This window comes from Denticeps clupeoides, chromosome 2, assembly GCF_900700375.1.
Source record: "Denticeps clupeoides chromosome 2, fDenClu1.1, whole genome shotgun sequence".
NCBI classification, from domain to species: Eukaryota; Metazoa; Chordata; class Actinopteri; order Clupeiformes; family Denticipitidae; genus Denticeps; species Denticeps clupeoides.
Genome location: NC_041708.1, coordinates 36,322,052 through 36,340,781, shown reverse-complemented (window position 1 = coordinate 36,340,781; position 18,730 = coordinate 36,322,052). Strand labels below are relative to the sequence as shown.

Sequence of the window (18,730 nt, the reverse complement as noted above, 5' to 3'; positions counted from 1 at the left end):
TATCGAGTCAGAAACTTTTATTCTTTATTTTTTATTATTATTTTTTTGCTCCCACCACGAGCGTTTGTATGGAGATCAACAGAGTAATAACAATAATAACAATATAAAGCATTTTTCTGTGGTCACAAACAGGCGCGTAATACAGACGGGTATTTAAAGCCGCTATGTAATTTGGGGGCCACAATTTGATTCATTTATACGCGCACTGTTATTAACCCAAGAAAAGAAATGTCAGGGACTATTACCGCCAGCAGGACATCCGCGCTTTGTTTAAATGCACTAATTACACGCATACGTTGAGGGGGGGGGGAGAAAAAGCAATTTTGCACACTTTCAATTTTCCGTCTATTCGGCGGATGGGTAGTTAGTCGGGGGTCCGCTGGGTTTATATCGCCACAACTCGGTCGTTTTCCGATAAAGACCCCCCCCTCCGACACACGCTGTACACAGCGGAACCCAGGTCGCCGGACGCGGCGTCGCGGCTGCAGCGCCATCTGCCGGCGGCGCGTCGCCGCCACCAACCTGACGGTAGAGGCTAATTAATCATTAACGGGTGCGAAAGTTTGTGCCTAGATTTTAATTACACATCTGATTCCATTGATTATGCCCGATTTTGGTTAATTGCGTGTAATTGTATATTAATTAAGCTAATTTTTGACTGTCAATTTGGCTGCTGACTTTCTGGAAATCTTTTTTTTCCGCCACTCGTCGTGCGTTGGTGTTTTTCTACTGTGACAGCGCCGCCACCGCCACCGACGCCGCTGTACCCGGACCAGGCCCGCTGGGTGGCCGCCGGGGTCAAAGGGCACTCGCGCGGGTCGTGACCCGAACCCGGTAAACGTGCGGCGGCGGCACCACCTGTCTGACCGCACGTCATAATAACACTTCCCCGCACGGGCAGGTCAGGCCGCTCTCATGATGGATTATTGACGTATCGATTGCAGATAATAACCTAAATATTTGCGAGCTACTCGCAAAATACACCATTACTATTCATGAATACCTGCTTTAGCTTTCTACCCCCACCCCAAACACATAGAATGCAATAGTTGGGTGGTAGTAGCCTAGTGGGTAACACACTCGCCTATGAACCAGGAGACCCAGGTTCAAATCCCACTTACTACCATCGTGTCCCTGAGCAAGACACTTAACCCTGAGTGTCTCCAGGGGGGGGACTGTCCCTGAAACTACTGATTGTAAGTCGCTCTGGATAAGGGTGTCTGATAAATGCTGTAAATGTAATGTAATGTAAATCTATAGGATCATTAATGTCACGTTATATATGTGGATATATACACTGATGCATTGCATTTTGAAAGTAATATTTCTATAGAGTGGGCTGACATCATCACCAGATTCTGCTTTTTATGGTTATGTGTGGATTCCAACAAGTCAACTGATGCATTGATTTCTTTTTATGCGTTTTATTAATTTGTTCTGTGAATTTTTACAGGCCCTGGATAAAGAACCAAGTTTGCAGGGGCGGCTTTGGGGTGACAGTCCTGCTTCTGGTTGCAGTGACATAATTGGATGCTGCTCTGCTCGACAAAAAAGAGAAAAGGGCTTTTTAGAGACGCGCGTAAGCAAAGTTAATTAGTGGTTATTAACACCCCGCATAATGAGAGCGCGAGGGAGTCAATTTTAATGACTTTGTTAGCCCAAGTTTAGAATGACAGGCGAGGAGCGGCGCGACAACAGCAATCCTCTGCGTAGTGATCATCCGTAATTTCCAACAGTAATACACGCTAATAAAAAACAAAAGACGCCATAATTGAAATCTATGGGGGAAAATGGCAAAAATAAATAAATAGAACCGATCCGGCGGCCGAATATGGGCCTAGTCGTCCAATCTGTGGCGAAACTGGAACAATAGAAGACGGTGAAGAATCCATTCTGTTATTAATGGCGCGTCTATACTGGGAGGATGTATATTCAGCAGGATTCTACCCCAACAGAGTGACTGTTATTACAGTAAACTGGGTGCTAGTGACACCACAAAGACCACAAAGTCACAGATTCAACCCCACGTTGTGTCCCTGCGAGGCGAGACCCCAGGGGGACGTGGATGTAAATAAATCGTAATCTGAAAACAGAAATATCAGTGGCAGAGAAAAGTAAATCCTACAGGCATCTGTCGGCATTAAGCCATGAAATCGTTCCTACAGATGAAGGGCCTTTCAGCTACACGGGAGGCAGACCCGTAGTCGGAGGGTCGCCAGTTTGAAACCCGATGCAGAGGACACATATCGTTGTGCGCACCGTGTGCTGCGCCTTGCTATTCTCACCCCAACACCTCTGATGGACTGGAGATCAATTCTGGATCAATTCTGCAGGAGAAACGGCTCCACATCCGAACAGGGTTCTGTGGGTTCTTTATACAAGGCCCCCGAGCGGAAAGAAAGGGTTAACTGAAGCCGCACACTATTATTATTGTTGTTATGATATTGTAATTATTATTATTGATTGACGGGATAAAGTAAAGTGAGATTTGCAGTGCAGATTGTGGATATTTCTTTGGTTAAAGAGGCCATGGCGACGCCTGTCGCCGTGTTGCTGCCTCGATCACAGCGAGCTGGTGACCCCATGCGCCGCACGACGTCGTGCAGTTTGATCAGGGCCGTTTGCCCTTTTATTGATTGGCGCGCGGCGCAAATAAGAATTCAGAAAATCCCAAGAATAATCACTCTTTATTAAGTTAATCAGCCTAATGTATGCAAATGAATATTTTTATTTTATGAGCTTATCAAAACGCATCACTCCCCCTCGAATCTGAAGAAGTCCATTTATTCAGTTAGCTTCAATAACGCGTACAAAGACCGCAATGCAAATGATAGTTGATTAGGCTAAATTAGGGACTTCGCCGCATCTGACCTTGTCTGAGTTTTATGTAAATGATCAAAAATGACACGTTGATACAAATCCCATTTAAATATTCTGAAATGCAAAAGAAGATTCTTCTCGAACAACTCAGTCGACCCTTGCCTCTGCAACTCTACAAAAGCGCCATTCTGACATATAAATACATACGCAGGGTAAACTATTTACATTTAAATGTATGTGTAACCTTATTTTATCACCTTTAAGTCTTCCATGTTCATTACTCCTGGTAGAAGAGTTTTTAATACATTTTTTAATAAATCTGAATGCAAACCTGAGCACAGGTCGATGTAAAAAGGACCACTTATGCCTCAAATCTGAAGCACTCTACACAGGAACTGACCCTGTATGACACCGGATCATTTCTGGTACAGTTATTAAACATATAATGATACATGTAATATACATATAATAACTGTATACAGAACCTTAAAAAAACCTTATGTTGTTTATTATAAGACAAAATGTTCTAATTATAAATGAACCAGTTATCAATAATACATAGTTTGGTTGCCTTCGTCTGGAACAATTCAGTCAGGCCTGTAACACAGTTGGTGAGACTTTAATCTACGTAAGGATGTTTAAACTTTGAAGCCAATGTTGAGATTTATTAAACACCCTTTCCATAAGTCACCCCTCTCCACTGAAGTCCTCAAAACCAGCTCTATAGTTTATAGGTCCATTAATGCCCCGATAAATGGCTATCGTGCTGGGATCGGGCTTTCTGCTGCTCTGTCTTTTCTCATACTTATGTTCTAAGTGTATCTAAAAATGTCACTCACCTGGGGATACAGGTAGCAGACTGGAGGTGGTGCAGAATTGTGACCATTAGACATGGCTTGCCCCACAGGTCTTGCATGCCACTCCATGAGGACAAAAGATCTTGCAAAGTGATTTTACTGACACCTAGTGGACCTATTAAGGAACGGACCATGCAGACTGTGTCTCGGCGTCTCCATTGGGCGTTTCCTCCCCTAAAATTAAACTTTCCATTATTCAACATTGGCCTGGTTCGCAGACAAATGAGCCTAAATGGCTAATTCAGAGAGTCCGGGGTGGTCGTGATGGAGTGTGTCTCAAAGGCTGCCCACCTACGCTGGGTTTAGATACTTATCACAGACGATGCCCAGCGGCTCATCAGAGACCTCATCTCAAATGAAATTAGGTTTCCCCCCACGCGGCCGCGATGCTAATGGCCCCGGTGCCTCCGGTGCGCTCTGCCTCTCGCCACCGACCCGCCGTGGTGCCAGTTATGCCATTCAACCTGTCCCCCTTCCTCCCTCAGGACACTCACTCCCATGGCTGCCACAATTCCATTCTGCTTCTCAGTTGCCAACAAATGAGCAGCGGTAAGGGGTGGGCGACGAATGTAAATGCGGGTGTGAGTGTGTTCCGTTGATCCGCGCGTCCCTCTGCTGGCCTCTATGGCGATGAGTGCTTGGGTGGGTGAAGGGTGGGAACCGGACGGGCGCAGAGGACACGCCGCGAGGGCCAGACCCGGCCAGAGATTTGGTGTGCCAGCGGAGTCGGGCCCGAGCGGGGCGGGGGCATCATTAGGTCCCCGGCAGTCCGGCTCAGGGTGCTGGAGATGGCCTCCAGGCCAATTTAGGGGGAGAAAAGCGATTCGATCCTGGAGCGCAGGCTCGAGCGGCCCCGGCGGGGGGCGCGGTGCAGCCATGCCATCTATATTGGATTTATTCCTGTTCAATCTCCAGGTGCCTCGTGCCCCCGCTGTGAAGAAGTCATAACAGCAAATTTTGGAGAGCCGGCGGGGGTGAAGCCGGAGTCCTGCGCGCCCCTCCGACGGCAGGAATTTAACAGAGTGGAGGAGCGGGGGGACAACTCACCTCTCCACCGTACTCATCTCTCCTGCTCCATCCTGGCTTTCCCACCAACCCATACTTTTCTTCTGCAAGTAAGTTAAAAAACCTTACACATCCAGCACTTAATGGTGAGGGCGGGTCCTGGGAGACCCGCGTGGACTGGAGTGTAATGTAATTAAGGCTGTTTAACGTTGGACTGAAAGCTCAGAGGCCGAGGGTCCAAACGTCGCCACCATCCCTCCCTCCATTAAAGTCGGCCACGCCGGCTCGGTAGGTTCGCGCAGGGCTTCCGCACCCCGACGAGCCATTAAATCCGACCTGTGCCTCGTCACGCCCGCTACACCGCGGGCACGCCAGTTCATAAGCTCCCAAGTCTACCCGTCAAAACCTCCCTCGTTCACTACATCCCCGCCGCGGGCCGACGCCATTTCGCCAATTCGCCATGGTAATTGATAAATCCCCTGGCTAACGACCAGCAACAATTGCCAATAGTCCACAATAAGATTTCCATCTCCAGTAATTATGTTTGTGATTTTTTTATGCCTGTCTTTTGCTTAAAAAAACACATCTTTATAACCAAGCAATTCCAAAGCAATTTTCTCCGTAGGTGGAGTGTAATTTTCTATTCTGTGACATTGTGATGTGCAAGAAGCTAGAAGACGCTGATAAAAAGGCAGCCTTAAAGTGTGTGTACAGTGCCGTAATGGCCGAAGTGGAGCAGGGAGGGGGGAGATGTCGTGAGGGGCACCATTTAGCAGCTTCAGAATAATGCCTTCCTCATTAGTGCAAGCACAGAGGAAGCGCGAGGGCTTGAACTGTAAGAGCATCGCATGCCGCAACAGTCTTTATCTTCATATTAAACCATTTGCATAACATTATGGAAGGCACCGGAGAGACTCGCCGCCACTGGCAAGTTGCATTTTGTTAAAGAAAAAGGGGGAAAAAAAGGTGCAGTGGTGTATGTCTCAGTAAATTGAATCAGTATGAAGTGGATTTAAACAGCACGTTGGTGTGGGAGCATTTTGCAGGGCTTAACCGTCTAGGATGATGCAAACCACTTAAGTGCATAAGCATGAAGCACACCACTGACAGACATAGAAAAAATCCAGACTCTTTGTTGCAAAGGTACGCTGTGACATATCATTGTGAATGAAAATAAAAAGTATAAGGCGAGCTCAATCCCTCCAAATATATAATGCTTACTATACAACTCTGAGGTGTTTTTCTTGCAGTGGAATTTTTGCAATGAAAGTATAAGAAAAAATAATGAAGTGACTGCTTTTTTCATTGTGATACACAGCAAGCACAGCACATGATGACACAACGAAATGTGTCCTCTGCTTTTAACCATCGCCCTTGGTGAGCAGTGGGCAGCCATGACAGGCGCCCGGGGAGCAATGAGTGGGGACGGTACCTTGCTCAAGGGAACCTCGGTGTCACTAAGGGTGATGGTTAAAAGAAGAGGACACATTTCATTGTGTGGCACCGTGTGCTGTGCTGCACTGTTTTACAGATGACAATCACTTCACTTCACTAGAATTTGCATTAACTGTTGTGATTGCAACATCACTGAATCCTGGTGGGTCTGCTTAAACAAGGCCTATGGATTTTGTTTCCACCTTGTGAACTTTGAAAGCAATTATTTCAAAACTATTTTGTATCATGCCAGCTGATTCAGCTACGACAATGCTTCAGATATATCTAGACAAAACCTATATAAATAAAATAAAGTGACATCCTGTAGGGTGTACCTGCAACATGACCACAGTATATATGTCTCTTCGTTCAGTGCCTTCTCTGCCCCTGTCCTCTGTGATCTTTTTAAAAATGCCATCCAGACACACCAGGACGTGTAAAACACATTACATACATGAATGAAAGAAATGGGCCCGTCTTAGGCAGAGGCCAAAATAATGATGTGCTGGGGTCAGGCATTCACTGGTTCACAGTTATGGAAGAGAAAATGAGGTTCATTTCTTGTGAGCTGCAGTATTTACCTCTAAATTGTTTTTTGGCCTGTGAACAGGCTATCATGTGCAGGCTATATAGCTCAATCATGTAGGTATTCGGCAACTGTATTTCGGCCTCTGCGGCAAAAATACTTACCAAAAATTGTGCAAACACACTTAAAATTCTGTCAAATGGGGCGGCGGCGAAATTAAAATCAGCCTTTTTTTTACCCCGAGGAGCAGATCAATTTCCGCAGACTGGGTCGAGATATTTTCCGGCATTAGGCTTTGGCGTCTTGAGCACAGCACCTAAACTGCCTGACAGCAGGGGCCCGGCGCAGCTGCACGCTTCAGCAGAGAACAGTTACTTCTGCCGCGCCGAGTTTATTTGCGTCTCGCTATGAGAATTGCCATCATTTAGCCCGCCAACCCAGCAACCAGTCCACCGCCCCATCCCAAAAAAATAATACAGGGAGAGGAGAACTGGATGGGAAAGGGAAATTGATTCCGTGTTATTTCTTTTAAAAGACCCAACACAGGCCGAACGCTGGTGACCGGTGTATTGCTGTTGTGTTTTCGGTGCACGCTGGTTTTGTTTGAAATGTAAAGTTTGCTGTGGTGGCTGTGGACAGTTCCAGTTGCAAAGTCGGTTGGGCTCAGCCGGTTTAAAATGTGCATTATTATGTTCAACATATATAATATATATTCAATAATATATAGACTTGCTTTTATTTAACTTTATTTATTTTACATATGAAGCACAAGCTATGCATACGTTTAATCATACAGCGATGCAAAGGGAAGCATACTAGATCAGGACTCTCCAATCCAATATTTCTGCACATTTGGCATATTTCCTCCAAAAAAATGCCTGAGAAAAGCGACATTGTCACAACATATCAAAGGACGACACAGAATCAAAAATCGCTTTGTCCTCCTTTCACTACACCATTACTCACATATGGGTATGTGGATAAAACCAAATTGTGTGTTAGTCTAATATTCACATTTTGAATCTCATTTGGTCTTTGTTTAACATTTAGGACATTTAGACTTATCGCCTCCGAAACACCGTAACAAAATGCTGCTGATGTCCAGAATGTCCGAAGCGCTATTTAGTCACGTAGCCAGTCCAGCGACTGAACTTTAGTCTCGAGACAAGTGTCCTGCAGTTTATTTTGGACCGGAGGGGCACTGATCATTGTTTGCTCTCAACCGCCACGCCCCTTCTGGTGACGTCACAAGCCGCGGCTAAATTAAAGCCAGATTGAGAAGTTGCATAAATTCAACCAAGCTGTCCCCCTGCGCTCTCTCTCTCTCTCCGAATGCACAAGACCACTTTACTGCAGGTTTTTAAAAATACACTACAAGACCTTCTACAATGGCCGGCCTTAAGGTAAGAGTAATGTTACTCTCTGTTAGTTAAATATGGTAGGAAATAAAAAGGGCTTTTTAATTTTTTTTTTGAACAATAGAATTCACTTTACAATCAACAACAGTATGAGGAGTAAAACTACGAGTAATGCTGCATTGCACAATCTACTGACAAGCTACCTTTCATGGTAAGATTAAGATTAGAAAGATGTTTAAAACAGAAGGAGCTGCAGGAGAGTATTTTAGGGGGCGTTCTCGCTGAACCAATCAGATTCTTCCAAACTGCAGCTGCCCAGATGTGGTCTTGTATCCTGTAAAGCTGCATGGAGCCATAAGAATGTTTCACAAAACCATTAAAAAAATTCTCATTATTAGTGAAGCATAACGTTTTTTTTTTTGTAAACATTTTGCAGCGTTCAGCACTTAATAGCAACACTATGTCACAACTTTTATTTTGATTCTATTTGATTTAACTTTGCAGAGGTGCCTTTAGCAACAACACGGGAACAGTTTATGAAAAGCAGTCTGCTGGGCGCTGAGTGAGTGTCAGTGATCAGGCCGCAGTGCTGGGCATTATTGAAAAGAGCTGGGAGAGTCCGCAGACCCAGCATGACTCAGCGACATTTCTCCGGTTTGTTCTAGTGCCGCGGCGAGTGCTCGGTGGAAGCCAGCAGCGGTGTGCATGCTCAAGCACACACTTTACCACTGTTATTACACAGCGTGGCCGATATTGCAGTGGCTGCGATCAGAACGCTTATAAATTAGTTTTCAGAAAATGTAATGGTGGAGTCGCCCTTCGTTCCATGAAATCATTTTAGTTTTTGAGTCCTGAGCTGTGTTCCTTATGTTCCATCTAGTACTTGAGTGGCTTTGGGAATGAGTTTGCTTCGGAAGACCCTCGCTGCCCGAGTGCTCTACCTGAAGGACAGGTAACATTCACAAAGTACATTAAGGACACAGAATTCAGAACTAGTCTTTCATATTTCAAACACGAGTCCTGTTTATCTCCTAGAACAATCCTCAGGTATGTCCATATGGGCTGTACGCTGAGCAGCTGTCTGGGTCGGCCTTCACCTGCCCCAGGCCTACTAACAAGAGAAGGTGCCAAATTTTTCAGTTTGTAGGACACCAATTAAAATACACATCGCAGCACAGCACAGCACAGCACTATGAAATAAAAAGTATTAGAAATACCAGCATACAGTACTAAGCAATTCCAACATGTTAAACTGGAGGCACTTTAAGTCCTAATATAATTCTTTTTTACTATCCAGAATCATCCACTCTTAATATCGCAGTCAAGCACACAAGTGAAGATATTAAGAACACTAACTTACAAAATATACATCCTATATAATGTGTTTTTAGCTGGCTGTATCGCATCCTGCCATCTGTTCGACACAAGCCCTTCACTGCAGAACCTTGTGGAGACCTTTCAGAAAGCTGGAATGACGTTGAGCCCAATCCAAACCAGGTAAACCCACAACAAGATTAAACAATGTTAACGCAGTCATTTTTTAAACACAGTAAACAATTCTATTCTTATTTTTTTTTCCAACAATATTTTTATTGATTTTAAAACGGGGATATAACAGGGTAAACATGTAATGTTTCAATATACTGTAAATTTTAATTCTATTTTTATTTAACGTCTATTTAAATTTTTTAGCTGAGATGGAGGCCATTTAACATTCCTAAAGCCTCTGAAAAGAAAGTGGATTTTGTTTCGGTAAGATGTTTTTTTTTTTTTTTTTTATTGTCATTGTTCTCGAAGTTTGTTGTCATCACTTTCTTTTTTTCTGCATCTGTGGTGGTAGGGTTTGCACACGGTCTGTGGAGCAGGAGATTCCAAATCCCGCAACGGAATCTGCATTCATCTCTACGCTTGCAATACTTCCATGACTGACAGGTTTTGACTGAAAAATTTAAATTATGAAATATCTTTTTGTGATAATATGGACGCAATTCACTGAATTCATTATACACAGTCTGAGTCAACACCACATATTTCCCATTTCTCAGATGTTTTCAGAACTCAGATGGTGATTTCCTGATTGGTAAATATGCATTTTTTGCTATGATGTAACATGAAATTACATATTCTAATTTGTCAATTAAAAGAAATATGAATTTTGTGTGTTTTCAGTTCCACAGCAAGGCAAGTTATTGGTTACAACTGAATTTGGGAAGATGATGGTGGAACCCAACGAGATCTGTGTGATTCAGGTGATACTTCAGTCTGATTTTAGACTTCACATAATAAATATTTAGTTTTGAAACTTTTCAGATTAATTTGTAAACCTGTGTTTATTACAGCAAGGGATGCGGTTCAGTGTGGATGTTTTTGGAGAGACCAGAGGCTACATCCTTGAGGTCTACGGTGCACATTTTGAACTCCCAGACCTGGGGCCCATAGGTGCATTGCTAGGATATTTCACCTCTAAATCAATTTTTCAAATGGGGCTATCATGAAAACTTTAGATGCTTGTTGCTTCCAGGGGCCAATGGTCTGGCCAATCCCAGGGACTTCCTGGTACCGGTGGCTTGGTATGAGGACCGTACAGTGAGTGCCGGCTATACCGTGATCAACAAGTATCAGGGGAAGATGTTTTCCTGCCAGCAGGTATAATGATTTATAATGACTTTATATTGCATACGTGAAAGTGAAACACTGCAGCAGAAACACAGCACAATGAAATGTGAGCAGTGACAGCAACGACAGGCGCTTGGGGCGCCCTTACCCACTAGGCCACCACTTCCCCTGGCCAACCACTTCCCCACTGCATAACATTTACATTTACAGCGTTTATCAGACGCCCTTATCCAGAGCGACTTCCAATCAGTAGTTACAGGGACAGTCCCCCCTGGAGCAACTTAGGGTTAAGTGTCTTGCTCAGGGACACAATGGTAGTAAGTGGGATTCGAACCCGGGTCTTATGGTTCATAGGCGAGTGTGTTACCCACTACCACCCTACCTAAGGTTAGGGTTTGTTGTTCTGATGTTATTTTTTTAATTCATTAGCTTTGCACAGCAGCGAGCAAATGGCAACAATTTGTGCACTGCCACATCGTTAATTACTTAATATGTCTTAGAATTATGGGTATATGGTATCTAAACACATGCATCTTTTCACAGGAGAAATGATTCCGGAGTTAAGCGTTAATTTGAGTTTTTTTTGCTCTGAAATAATTTTCCAGAGTGCACCCGTTGAGTGAATAATTAGATTGACTTGTTACAGCTAACGGAAGCATTTAAACGCGGAAAGCAGCAGTACTTCAGCGCCAGGCTGAGCGTGTGGTGTCATTATTAATTAAAAATTGTGCTGGAAGCTCTCTGCTGGGTTCTGTCACATTTGAAGCCTCCCTCTCCGTCTTCAGCCCGCCTGGATCAGGGCCCCAGACACCAGCAGTCCTTCCAATACCTCCGTTTTGTGGAGCCCATCTTGGGGAAGAGGCTGCTGCCTCAGCCTGCTGTTTTTGTCCTCCAACTGAGAGCTGAAATTGCTCAAATTAACTTATTATTTGCTTGACTGGGCCAATATGTTTGTGTTTTGTGTGAGTGTTTTTTTTTCTCCCTCCATTTTAATCGAGTCTGGTGGAGTTATCCTGGAAACTGTAATGCCTGTAAGATTACAAACCTTAGGGTCGTATAAACCCCCAGGGTGCAGGGAGTGTGTGTCTTTGTATGAATGCAAGGTACTGCAAACATCGTCCTGCTCATATTTGATTGTGTGTTTTTGTGTTATAGTCTATATTCGAGCACAACCGTGGGCATGTGTCGCGCAGTATGTGTTCATAAATGTATTTGAATGCACGCGTGTGACAGTTTAGTAACAACAGGGGGCTGAGGGGGTCAGGACTGCAGACAGTCTCTTCTGTAATGAAATATATTGATTTTACAGCCACCATTCAATGTCTCTTCACGGCGACATTATGGGCCAGTTGGCTATATGAAATTGCCATGTTTTTAACAATCAAGATAAAGAAATTTTACAACACTATAAACACCTCACAATTGCAGTTGTGTAGTTTTTTGAGTTTGAAATGAAAAACTGTGAAAGTTTTTCAATGTTAGATAGTTGGATGGTAACAGTTTCAACTGTGCTATATTGATGTTGTTTGCAGTCAGGATAATCTACTGTGGTAAGCGCGCAGCCCTACAAACTTGGTTCTCCTTGGTACTCCTCAGGTTCCAATTTCAGATACAAAATTTGAACATCATTTCTGATTTGTAGGATTTCTCTCCCTTCAATGTGGTTGCGTGGCATGGAAACTATACCCCATACAAGTACAATCTGGAGAACTTCATGGTCATCAACTGTGTAGCCTATGATCACGCTGTGAGTATTTACACACATTGTCATAGCTGTCCTGTCAACCACTGTAATATGGTTGAAATTCACAATTTTACCTTTATAGGATCCATCTATCTTCACTGTGCTGACAGCCAAATCCACACGCCCAGGTGTTGCCATTGCAGACTTTGTGATCTTTCCCCCACGGTGGGGTGTGGCTGACCACACTTTCCGCCCCCCATACTACCACAGTAAGAGTGTGACCTTTAACCCAGCTTTATTTAAGTAAATGTTGACGGGACCAACTGGTCTTTTTCTATTTGAAATGTTCCGTGTTGTATCCAATATTGTGTTAGAGCTCCCCCTGTCCATTTTACAGGGAACTGCATGAGTGAGTTCATGGGCCTAATAAAGGGTCACTACGAGGCTAAGGAGGAAGGCTTCCAGCCTGGAGGAGCCAGTCTCCACAGCATAATGACCCCTCATGGGCCTGATGTAGACTGTTTTGAAAAGAACAGCACAGCCACGCTCAAACCTGAGAGGGTTGCTGAGGGCACCATGGTACGCTCAATCTCAGCAGTTCTGAATTGTTTCATTTTTATGTGTCACTATAACACTATTCCATTTGTGCAGGCTTTCATGTTTGAGTCATCCTTCAGCATGGCTGTCACCAAGTGGGGACTGGACACCTGCAATCGTGTGGACAAAGAGTACTACAAATGCTGGGAGCCTCTCCGCAGTCATTTTAATCCTAAATGGAAGCCTGCAAGCAAGTAGATTATACAGCATGACAGGGAGTAAACGCAGGATCAGGAGTAAAACACAGTATTATGGGTTAAGGATTTAATGGAAATTAATGTTTAGGAATTGTGATTGCACGGACCAAAAGCTCATTTATGTACTTTTCATACAATTTCATACGAAACAATGGTAACTTGAAAGCACGTTGTAAGTCGCTCTGGATAAGGGCGTCTGCCAAATGCATTAAATGTAAATGTAAAAAATGATATATATGCATAAAAGGAGGAATCCTAATGTTTGTGTTTATTCAGACCCAATTCTATGTTGCACAGGTATGCAGAGAGAATATGTGCCATAAAAATTTGAATTGAATAATGACAACGTCTCAGATTATTCTACAATGAAGAAAGTTTATTCTGACAGTAGGTTTTAGACAGCAAAAAGAACATTAGATCGAATGAGACATTAGTAAGAGAGCCTGTATGGACGAACATAGGTTCCTGCCTTGAATTTCTCCTCCCTCTTGTCCTGAAGACCACAGAAAGCAAATTATAAGCCATTGCTTCCAAACATTAAGAGAAATAGAGAGAAAGAAAGAGAGACAGAGAGGAGCCTTACCCTGTCAGTTTTAAACACGCCATACAGCACGAAGAGCGGCAGCAGACCGAAAAGTCCCCCGAGGAGAGAGGTCTTCCCCGTAGCTCTGAAGTTGGAGTAGATATTGGTCCGTGCAGAGGTCCAGCGAGTCAGAGCAGGGTCTTCCTGCAACGCACGGGGAGGAAAAAGCTCGCGTTGGTGGTATCGGAACCAGACACCGATATCTGCATTTGAATTGACTGTTGTTCACCAATTTTATAACTCCACCAAGGCTGGTAGTGGCCTAGTGGGTAACTCACTGCCTATGAACCAGAAGACCCAGGTTCAAATCCCACTTACTACCATTGTGTCCCTGAGCGTCTCCAGGGGGGACCCTGTCCCTGTAACTACTGATTGTAAGTCGCTCTGGATAAGGGCGTCTGGTAAATGGTGTAAAAATAAAATGTTGGGTCAGCTGCTAACCACCGGTCCTGGCCCAAGGTCACCCACAACAAACCAGCCAGATATCAGCCTCCGGAGTTCACACAAAGCCCGCAGAAGCGGCCCGCAACGTCGAGAGGGGGCGAGACGAGGCTACTCGCCTCGCCGGTAAGCGACGGAGTTGACACGGGCGGGCCTGGAAACGCCGGACACCGAGCCAGCCAACGCGTCGCCGTCGAGCGTTAGCCCACATGCTAAGGCACTCACGATTAGCTCCTTCCGGTGCGGGTTGTTGAGCTGCAGCTGATACTGTCTCTTCAGCTGGCACCGCAGTGCCGCCCGCTGCTCCTCCGCGCGTCGGTACTCCGGTGAGAGGTTGTAGTACTCGGCGGTCTCTAACGTTTTGGGCCGGGTGGCCAAGGGTGCCGCTTGGTACGTCGCCATGATGGCACTCCGGCCGCAAAAAAACACAACAGCTGCCGTGATTGGCCGCTTGACCACGTGGTTTTATGACGTACGTTCCGCGTCACCGCTGACCACGCCTTCCCTGATGTCTAATTGTAGTTTGTACAGAAATGCCTCAGTAGAATAAGCATATTCGTAAACTCGTCTGAGAACAGGGACAGCTGCATATCCCTCATACATAGATGAAGTGTGATATCCATTTTCATACATAATATGCTGTAATACATTTTCATGCAGCTAGTCATAAGAAATAAGAATGACGTAAACATGTTTATATGTTCATTGGGCTCACAATTTAATCATGAGACATGGAGAATTTGGATTACGTGTGGAACATGCTGATTCAAGTGACAGATTGGATGTCCTGGACGTGACTCGGTTGGGAAGACTCACAAGGGCTGTGCTTGGATAAGTCCAGAACCTTATCTAAAGCAGAATGAGTGGGTTAATGAAGAATCACACATAGACGTACACTTCAAACTGTCGGAATGACCAGCAGAGGCTGCTATGACATAGATGAAAATACGAAACTGTAAAAAGGAGGAAGAACGATATTGTCATACAAGATACCTGTGAAGAAATCTGAGGAATGGCTGGTCCCCAAATCCTTCCATCTATTTACATACCTGAAATTTAGAAACACACATTTGCTTACATGTGAAGTCAAAAGCTGAAATGAACATTCATGTCTATAAGATAGTTATTGGTGTGAAATGTCTTGTTTTCAATTCTTTACAAATACATGCACGTGCAGTGAGGTCTGGGTTTGTAGTCAAAAATAAGTCTTGAACTTGAACATGAACTCTAATAATAATAATAAGCACTGAAAACATTTTTACTGACATATAAACATATGAACACTTGTGAGTTTTTTTCTATGCAGATGCCATTACTCATCAAAGTCTAGAGCAGTGGTCCACTTCAGCAACTCTTCTTCTTCCCACTCTGCATTGTGATTGGGCCCTTCTTGCTCGACTGTATTCATCATGCCATGGGCAGACTTCTCTCGCGGTCTCGCGGAATGCAAGATCCCTTCCTCATACCTGCAGTTAAGTAAAGTGACGGTGAATTATATGTTCTTTCTTAAGTTTAATTCATTGCACAATGCACGCACATTAGTAAATGCATTTTGTATGACCACTCTGTAACTGTAAAGAGATTCAGCATAATTACATTTTCTTTAACCATGCCAGCTTTCTCTGTTTCTTTTTCCTCTCAACATCTTGACGCCTCTGCACCGTGGCATAATTGAACTCAAATCTCTTGCCATTGGTCTCCTGAATGATTGGATCTCCTAACAGGGACATCTGGTAGAGTAATTCAAAAATCAAACCAAAAGACTTTTTTTATTCCCCAGCAAAATAAAATATATTATAAAATATATATATCCCAATATATTATGTTCAACTCTTATTATCAATTATCACTCTAAATATAGTTTCTGTTTGAACACAAATTATTCTTATAAAGTCAGTACACACCCTCCCTGCCAACAGTCTCCAGCCATTATTCTCCACACGCTGATACCAGCCAGAACGGTCATCCCAAGCAACAGGGCAGTGGCCGTGAACCTGCCCAGGAACAGGAAGCTTTGTTGCCTCGTGTGCGTAGTCTCTTGGGCTGCTGGCACCTAAATCCACAACTGGCCGGTGAGTGAAGATCTTGTAATAAATGTTTGGTGGAAACGAGACCTATGTTAAAGACATGAAGATTACAGTAGGATTTAAATTCCTACTTCCAGAGAACAACTTGACGGTCACATTGTACTGTACTTACTCCACCCAATCTGAAACGAACGTAAATTCCTGATGCTGCATCCATGATTTCAGTCTGTAAAACACAATTCAGTCATAACTAACATTTTTACTCCAATGTCCAATGCCATTTAAAGTAACTTATATTGTAGAAGTTATATTGTAGAATATGCTATATTATAAATATATTGTATTCAGGAATTATGCAGTACAGTATATTTACTAGCCAAGCACGTTGTAATGTGCAAGTACAGGGTGGGCCATTTATATGGATACACCTTAATAAAATGGGAATGGTTGGTGACATTAAACACATTTTATAAGTGGTCAGAAACTTGTAAATAACTCATGAAAGAATAAAGTTATGTTAAAACCAAGTTAAAACACCATTGTTTTTTCTTGTGAAATTACCAATATGTCACATGACCCTCTTCCTATTGAAAAAACAAAAGTTGGATCCAAGATGACCGACTTCAAAATGGCCACTATGGTCACCACCCATCTTGAAAAGATTGCCCCCTCACATATACTAATGTGCCACAAACAGGACGTTAATATCACCAACCATTCCCATTTTATTAAGGTGTATCCATATAAATGGCCCACCCTGTAGATTGTTAATATGCTTTACGTATTTAGGCTTCTATAAATTACCTCTCTGGGGTTGATGTTTTTCAGAAGAAGCCGTGGGTCTCCCATCTTATGGAAGGTGACAAGGCTCTTGAAGTACTTGAACACTTGAGTGTGCTAACACCATAGGCAAGGATGCTGTAATCTGTTAGTTCACCCAAGTCCACTTTTTTCATTCATGACAAGAACTTATAAAAAAAAGAGAACAGGGACACCAACCACATATCTCCTCCAGCACCTTTGAATGATTCTTGCTGCTCTGTGGTGATGCTCCATATGTTCAGTCTGTTCGGTCTGGATGTGCAATGTCTTAAAGTGAAAAGCTACTACTTTATCTAATTATTGCAATGCATGGCCTAGGCAGATGCTCTAATGTTGTGATGCGTTGTGCAAGAACAGTGGGGTGCAAAGACAATCACCTATGAAAATATGAGCCATTCAGCAGTAAAATACAAATCATTAAAGTCCTTGCATAGGGTAATACAAATGATTACATAGCATCATAATTACAACCTATCGGATCCTCAGTTTTCTTTTTCTTACTGATTAACCAGCAAGAATGTTTCAGGCTTTCGAGACATTTTTAATAATAGACTCATCAGGTTCAAACACCACTCATAGGTTTCACAGATAATGCTAATAAGGTTATTAATGCTTTCTTGGTAAATTTCATGGGAAAAGTATACCATGGTACCATTTTCTTTGTTTCCAGTTCAATATAATCAAGACACAACGTTACGCCGGTGCATGCTTCAGTTTTCATCTTTGCATATACCACTTAAAAAAGGTTAATATTTAACCTGGGCAAGAGTTTAATATTTCAAACTCATTGGTGTTTTCAGCAGCCTACCTTACATGCATACATGCATCAGTCTGTTCCTGTTAATGCCTGCACCCTTTCAACCTTGTTGTCACAGCAACGACAAACAACCACCCTCTTAACACTAAACCAGCAATGGTGCAATATATTGTGTTGTTAAATGTTGTAAAACAATTGTTTGTATAGCTTGGGAATTTTGTCTAGACGCGGGAATCAATTGTCATGAAATAAAGATGTTTCTGTGTCCTGCAATGAACTTCTGTTGTTTTAACCAGTCAAAAGTTGCCACGCCAGAAGCAAGTTTACGCCGAACTACACACATCGTGTACGCGGATCACACATCAGGCTGTGACCTCCAACCTGTACAATTCAACAAATCTGTCAGGGGAAAAATACATAAAAAAATAAAACACACAATAAATTGGCTGGATTAGTGTGCACACCCTTAAACTAATACTTTCTTGGCAATAATATTCCTACTCTTCCTTTTCAATTCAGGTCACCCCACAGTTGGGCTGTTCCAAAACTTTAAATGTCCTTCATCATACAGTTAAGCAATATTGCAGTTAATATTTTTAATTCACAGGCATGGACGGAGCACACTGTACTGTACACAGCACAATATTCTCATCCACTTTTCATAATCAATATTTTTAAGATAAGGCGTGTTTAAACAATATCCGAATTTGCATGATTAGGTATCGTTACATGACTGTGTTCCTCCCTTTACGCCAAATTTCACAAGGTTGCCTGAGGGATAACACAAGATTAGACAGTCAGTTTGGAAGGAACAACTACATGGGTGGAGAGGGTTGACAAGCAACAGACTCACACCTCAAGGCAATTATGTAAAGCACAATGTAGTGTTTAGTGCCAATTTCTGACTAAAACTATCATTAGAACCAGGATTAAGCACACACACACACACACACACACACACACACAGGGAGAGGTAACTGTACGTAACCACTTGGTTTTAATAGTT

The 18,730-nt window shown here is 43.2% G+C and overlaps 3 protein-coding genes across 5 annotated transcripts; 1 reads left to right on the top strand and 2 right to left on the bottom strand.

Moving 5' to 3' along the window:
• The first annotated feature begins 7,727 nt into the window (after positions 1 to 7,727).
• Positions 7,728 to 13,425, top strand: hgd (homogentisate 1,2-dioxygenase). Its single transcript, XM_028970177.1, has 14 exons — positions 7,728 to 8,045; positions 8,881 to 8,952; positions 9,036 to 9,124; positions 9,392 to 9,497; positions 9,693 to 9,752; positions 9,841 to 9,932; positions 10,046 to 10,080; positions 10,170 to 10,249; positions 10,340 to 10,439; positions 10,522 to 10,646; positions 12,259 to 12,363; positions 12,443 to 12,569; positions 12,698 to 12,879; positions 12,952 to 13,425. Exons 1-14 carry the CDS (start codon positions 8,031 to 8,033, stop codon positions 13,093 to 13,095), a joined length of 1,332 nt encoding a protein of 443 aa, XP_028826010.1. The 5' UTR covers positions 7,728 to 8,030; the 3' UTR covers positions 13,096 to 13,425.
• A 24-nt stretch (positions 13,426 to 13,449) lies between these two features.
• Positions 13,450 to 14,568, bottom strand: ndufb4 (NADH:ubiquinone oxidoreductase subunit B4). Its single transcript, XM_028970182.1, has 3 exons — positions 14,344 to 14,568; positions 13,678 to 13,821; positions 13,450 to 13,587 (listed from the first exon to the last, which is right to left on the bottom strand). The coding sequence occupies exons 1-3, from the start codon at positions 14,518 to 14,520 to the stop codon at positions 13,525 to 13,527; spliced, it is 384 nt and encodes a 127-aa protein (XP_028826015.1). The 5' UTR covers positions 14,521 to 14,568; the 3' UTR covers positions 13,450 to 13,524.
• Positions 14,569 to 14,666: 98 nt separating this feature from the next.
• On the bottom strand, positions 14,667 to 17,833 carry c2h11orf65 (chromosome 2 C11orf65 homolog). Of its 3 annotated transcripts, none has more exons than XM_028970179.1 (9): positions 17,776 to 17,833; positions 17,145 to 17,219; positions 16,950 to 17,042; positions 16,318 to 16,371; positions 16,023 to 16,232; positions 15,715 to 15,848; positions 15,435 to 15,584; positions 15,112 to 15,167; positions 14,667 to 14,967 (listed from the first exon to the last, which is right to left on the bottom strand). In XM_028970179.1, the coding sequence occupies exons 1-9, from the start codon at positions 17,788 to 17,790 to the stop codon at positions 14,885 to 14,887; spliced, it is 870 nt and encodes a 289-aa protein (XP_028826012.1). In that variant the 5' UTR covers positions 17,791 to 17,833; the 3' UTR covers positions 14,667 to 14,884. The 3 variants fall into 3 exon arrangements, with proteins under 3 accessions (XP_028826012.1, XP_028826011.1, XP_028826013.1); XM_028970178.1 differs by having other exon boundaries at positions 14,668 to 14,967; positions 17,145 to 17,234; positions 17,776 to 17,820; XM_028970180.1 differs by having other exon boundaries at positions 14,668 to 14,967; positions 16,950 to 17,063; positions 17,776 to 17,805.
• Between the last annotated feature and the right edge of the window lie 897 nt (positions 17,834 to 18,730).

What these genes read in the sequence shown, in the direction of transcription:
- c2h11orf65 (XM_028970178.1), bottom strand. An exon ending in TTCGTTTCAGATTGGGTGGA is followed by an intron (nt 16,233 to 16,317) that starts GTAAGTACAGTA and finishes TCTTTAACATAG; the next exon opens with GTCTCGTTTCCACCAAACAT. An exon ending in ACTGCTCTAGACTTTGATGA is followed by an intron (nt 15,168 to 15,434) that starts GTAATGGCATCT and finishes TCTAAATTTCAG; the next exon opens with GTATGTAAATAGATGGAAGG.
- ndufb4 (XM_028970182.1), bottom strand. Translation starts at nt 14,520, where the DNA reads ATGGCGACGTACCAAGCGGCACCCTTGGCCACCCGGCCCAAAACGTTA. An exon ending in CGCACCGGAAGGAGCTAATC is followed by an intron (nt 13,822 to 14,343) that starts GTGAGTGCCTTA and finishes CGTGCGTTGCAG; the next exon opens with GAAGACCCTGCTCTGACTCG. An exon ending in GCGTGTTTAAAACTGACAGG is followed by an intron (nt 13,588 to 13,677) that starts GTAAGGCTCCTC and finishes TGTGGTCTTCAG; the next exon opens with GACAAGAGGGAGGAGAAATT.
- hgd (XM_028970177.1), top strand. An exon ending in AGATGTTTTCCTGCCAGCAG is followed by an intron (nt 10,647 to 12,258) that starts GTATAATGATTT and finishes TCTGATTTGTAG; the next exon opens with GATTTCTCTCCCTTCAATGT. An exon ending in GTGTAGCCTATGATCACGCT is followed by an intron (nt 12,364 to 12,442) that starts GTGAGTATTTAC and finishes TTACCTTTATAG; the next exon opens with GATCCATCTATCTTCACTGT.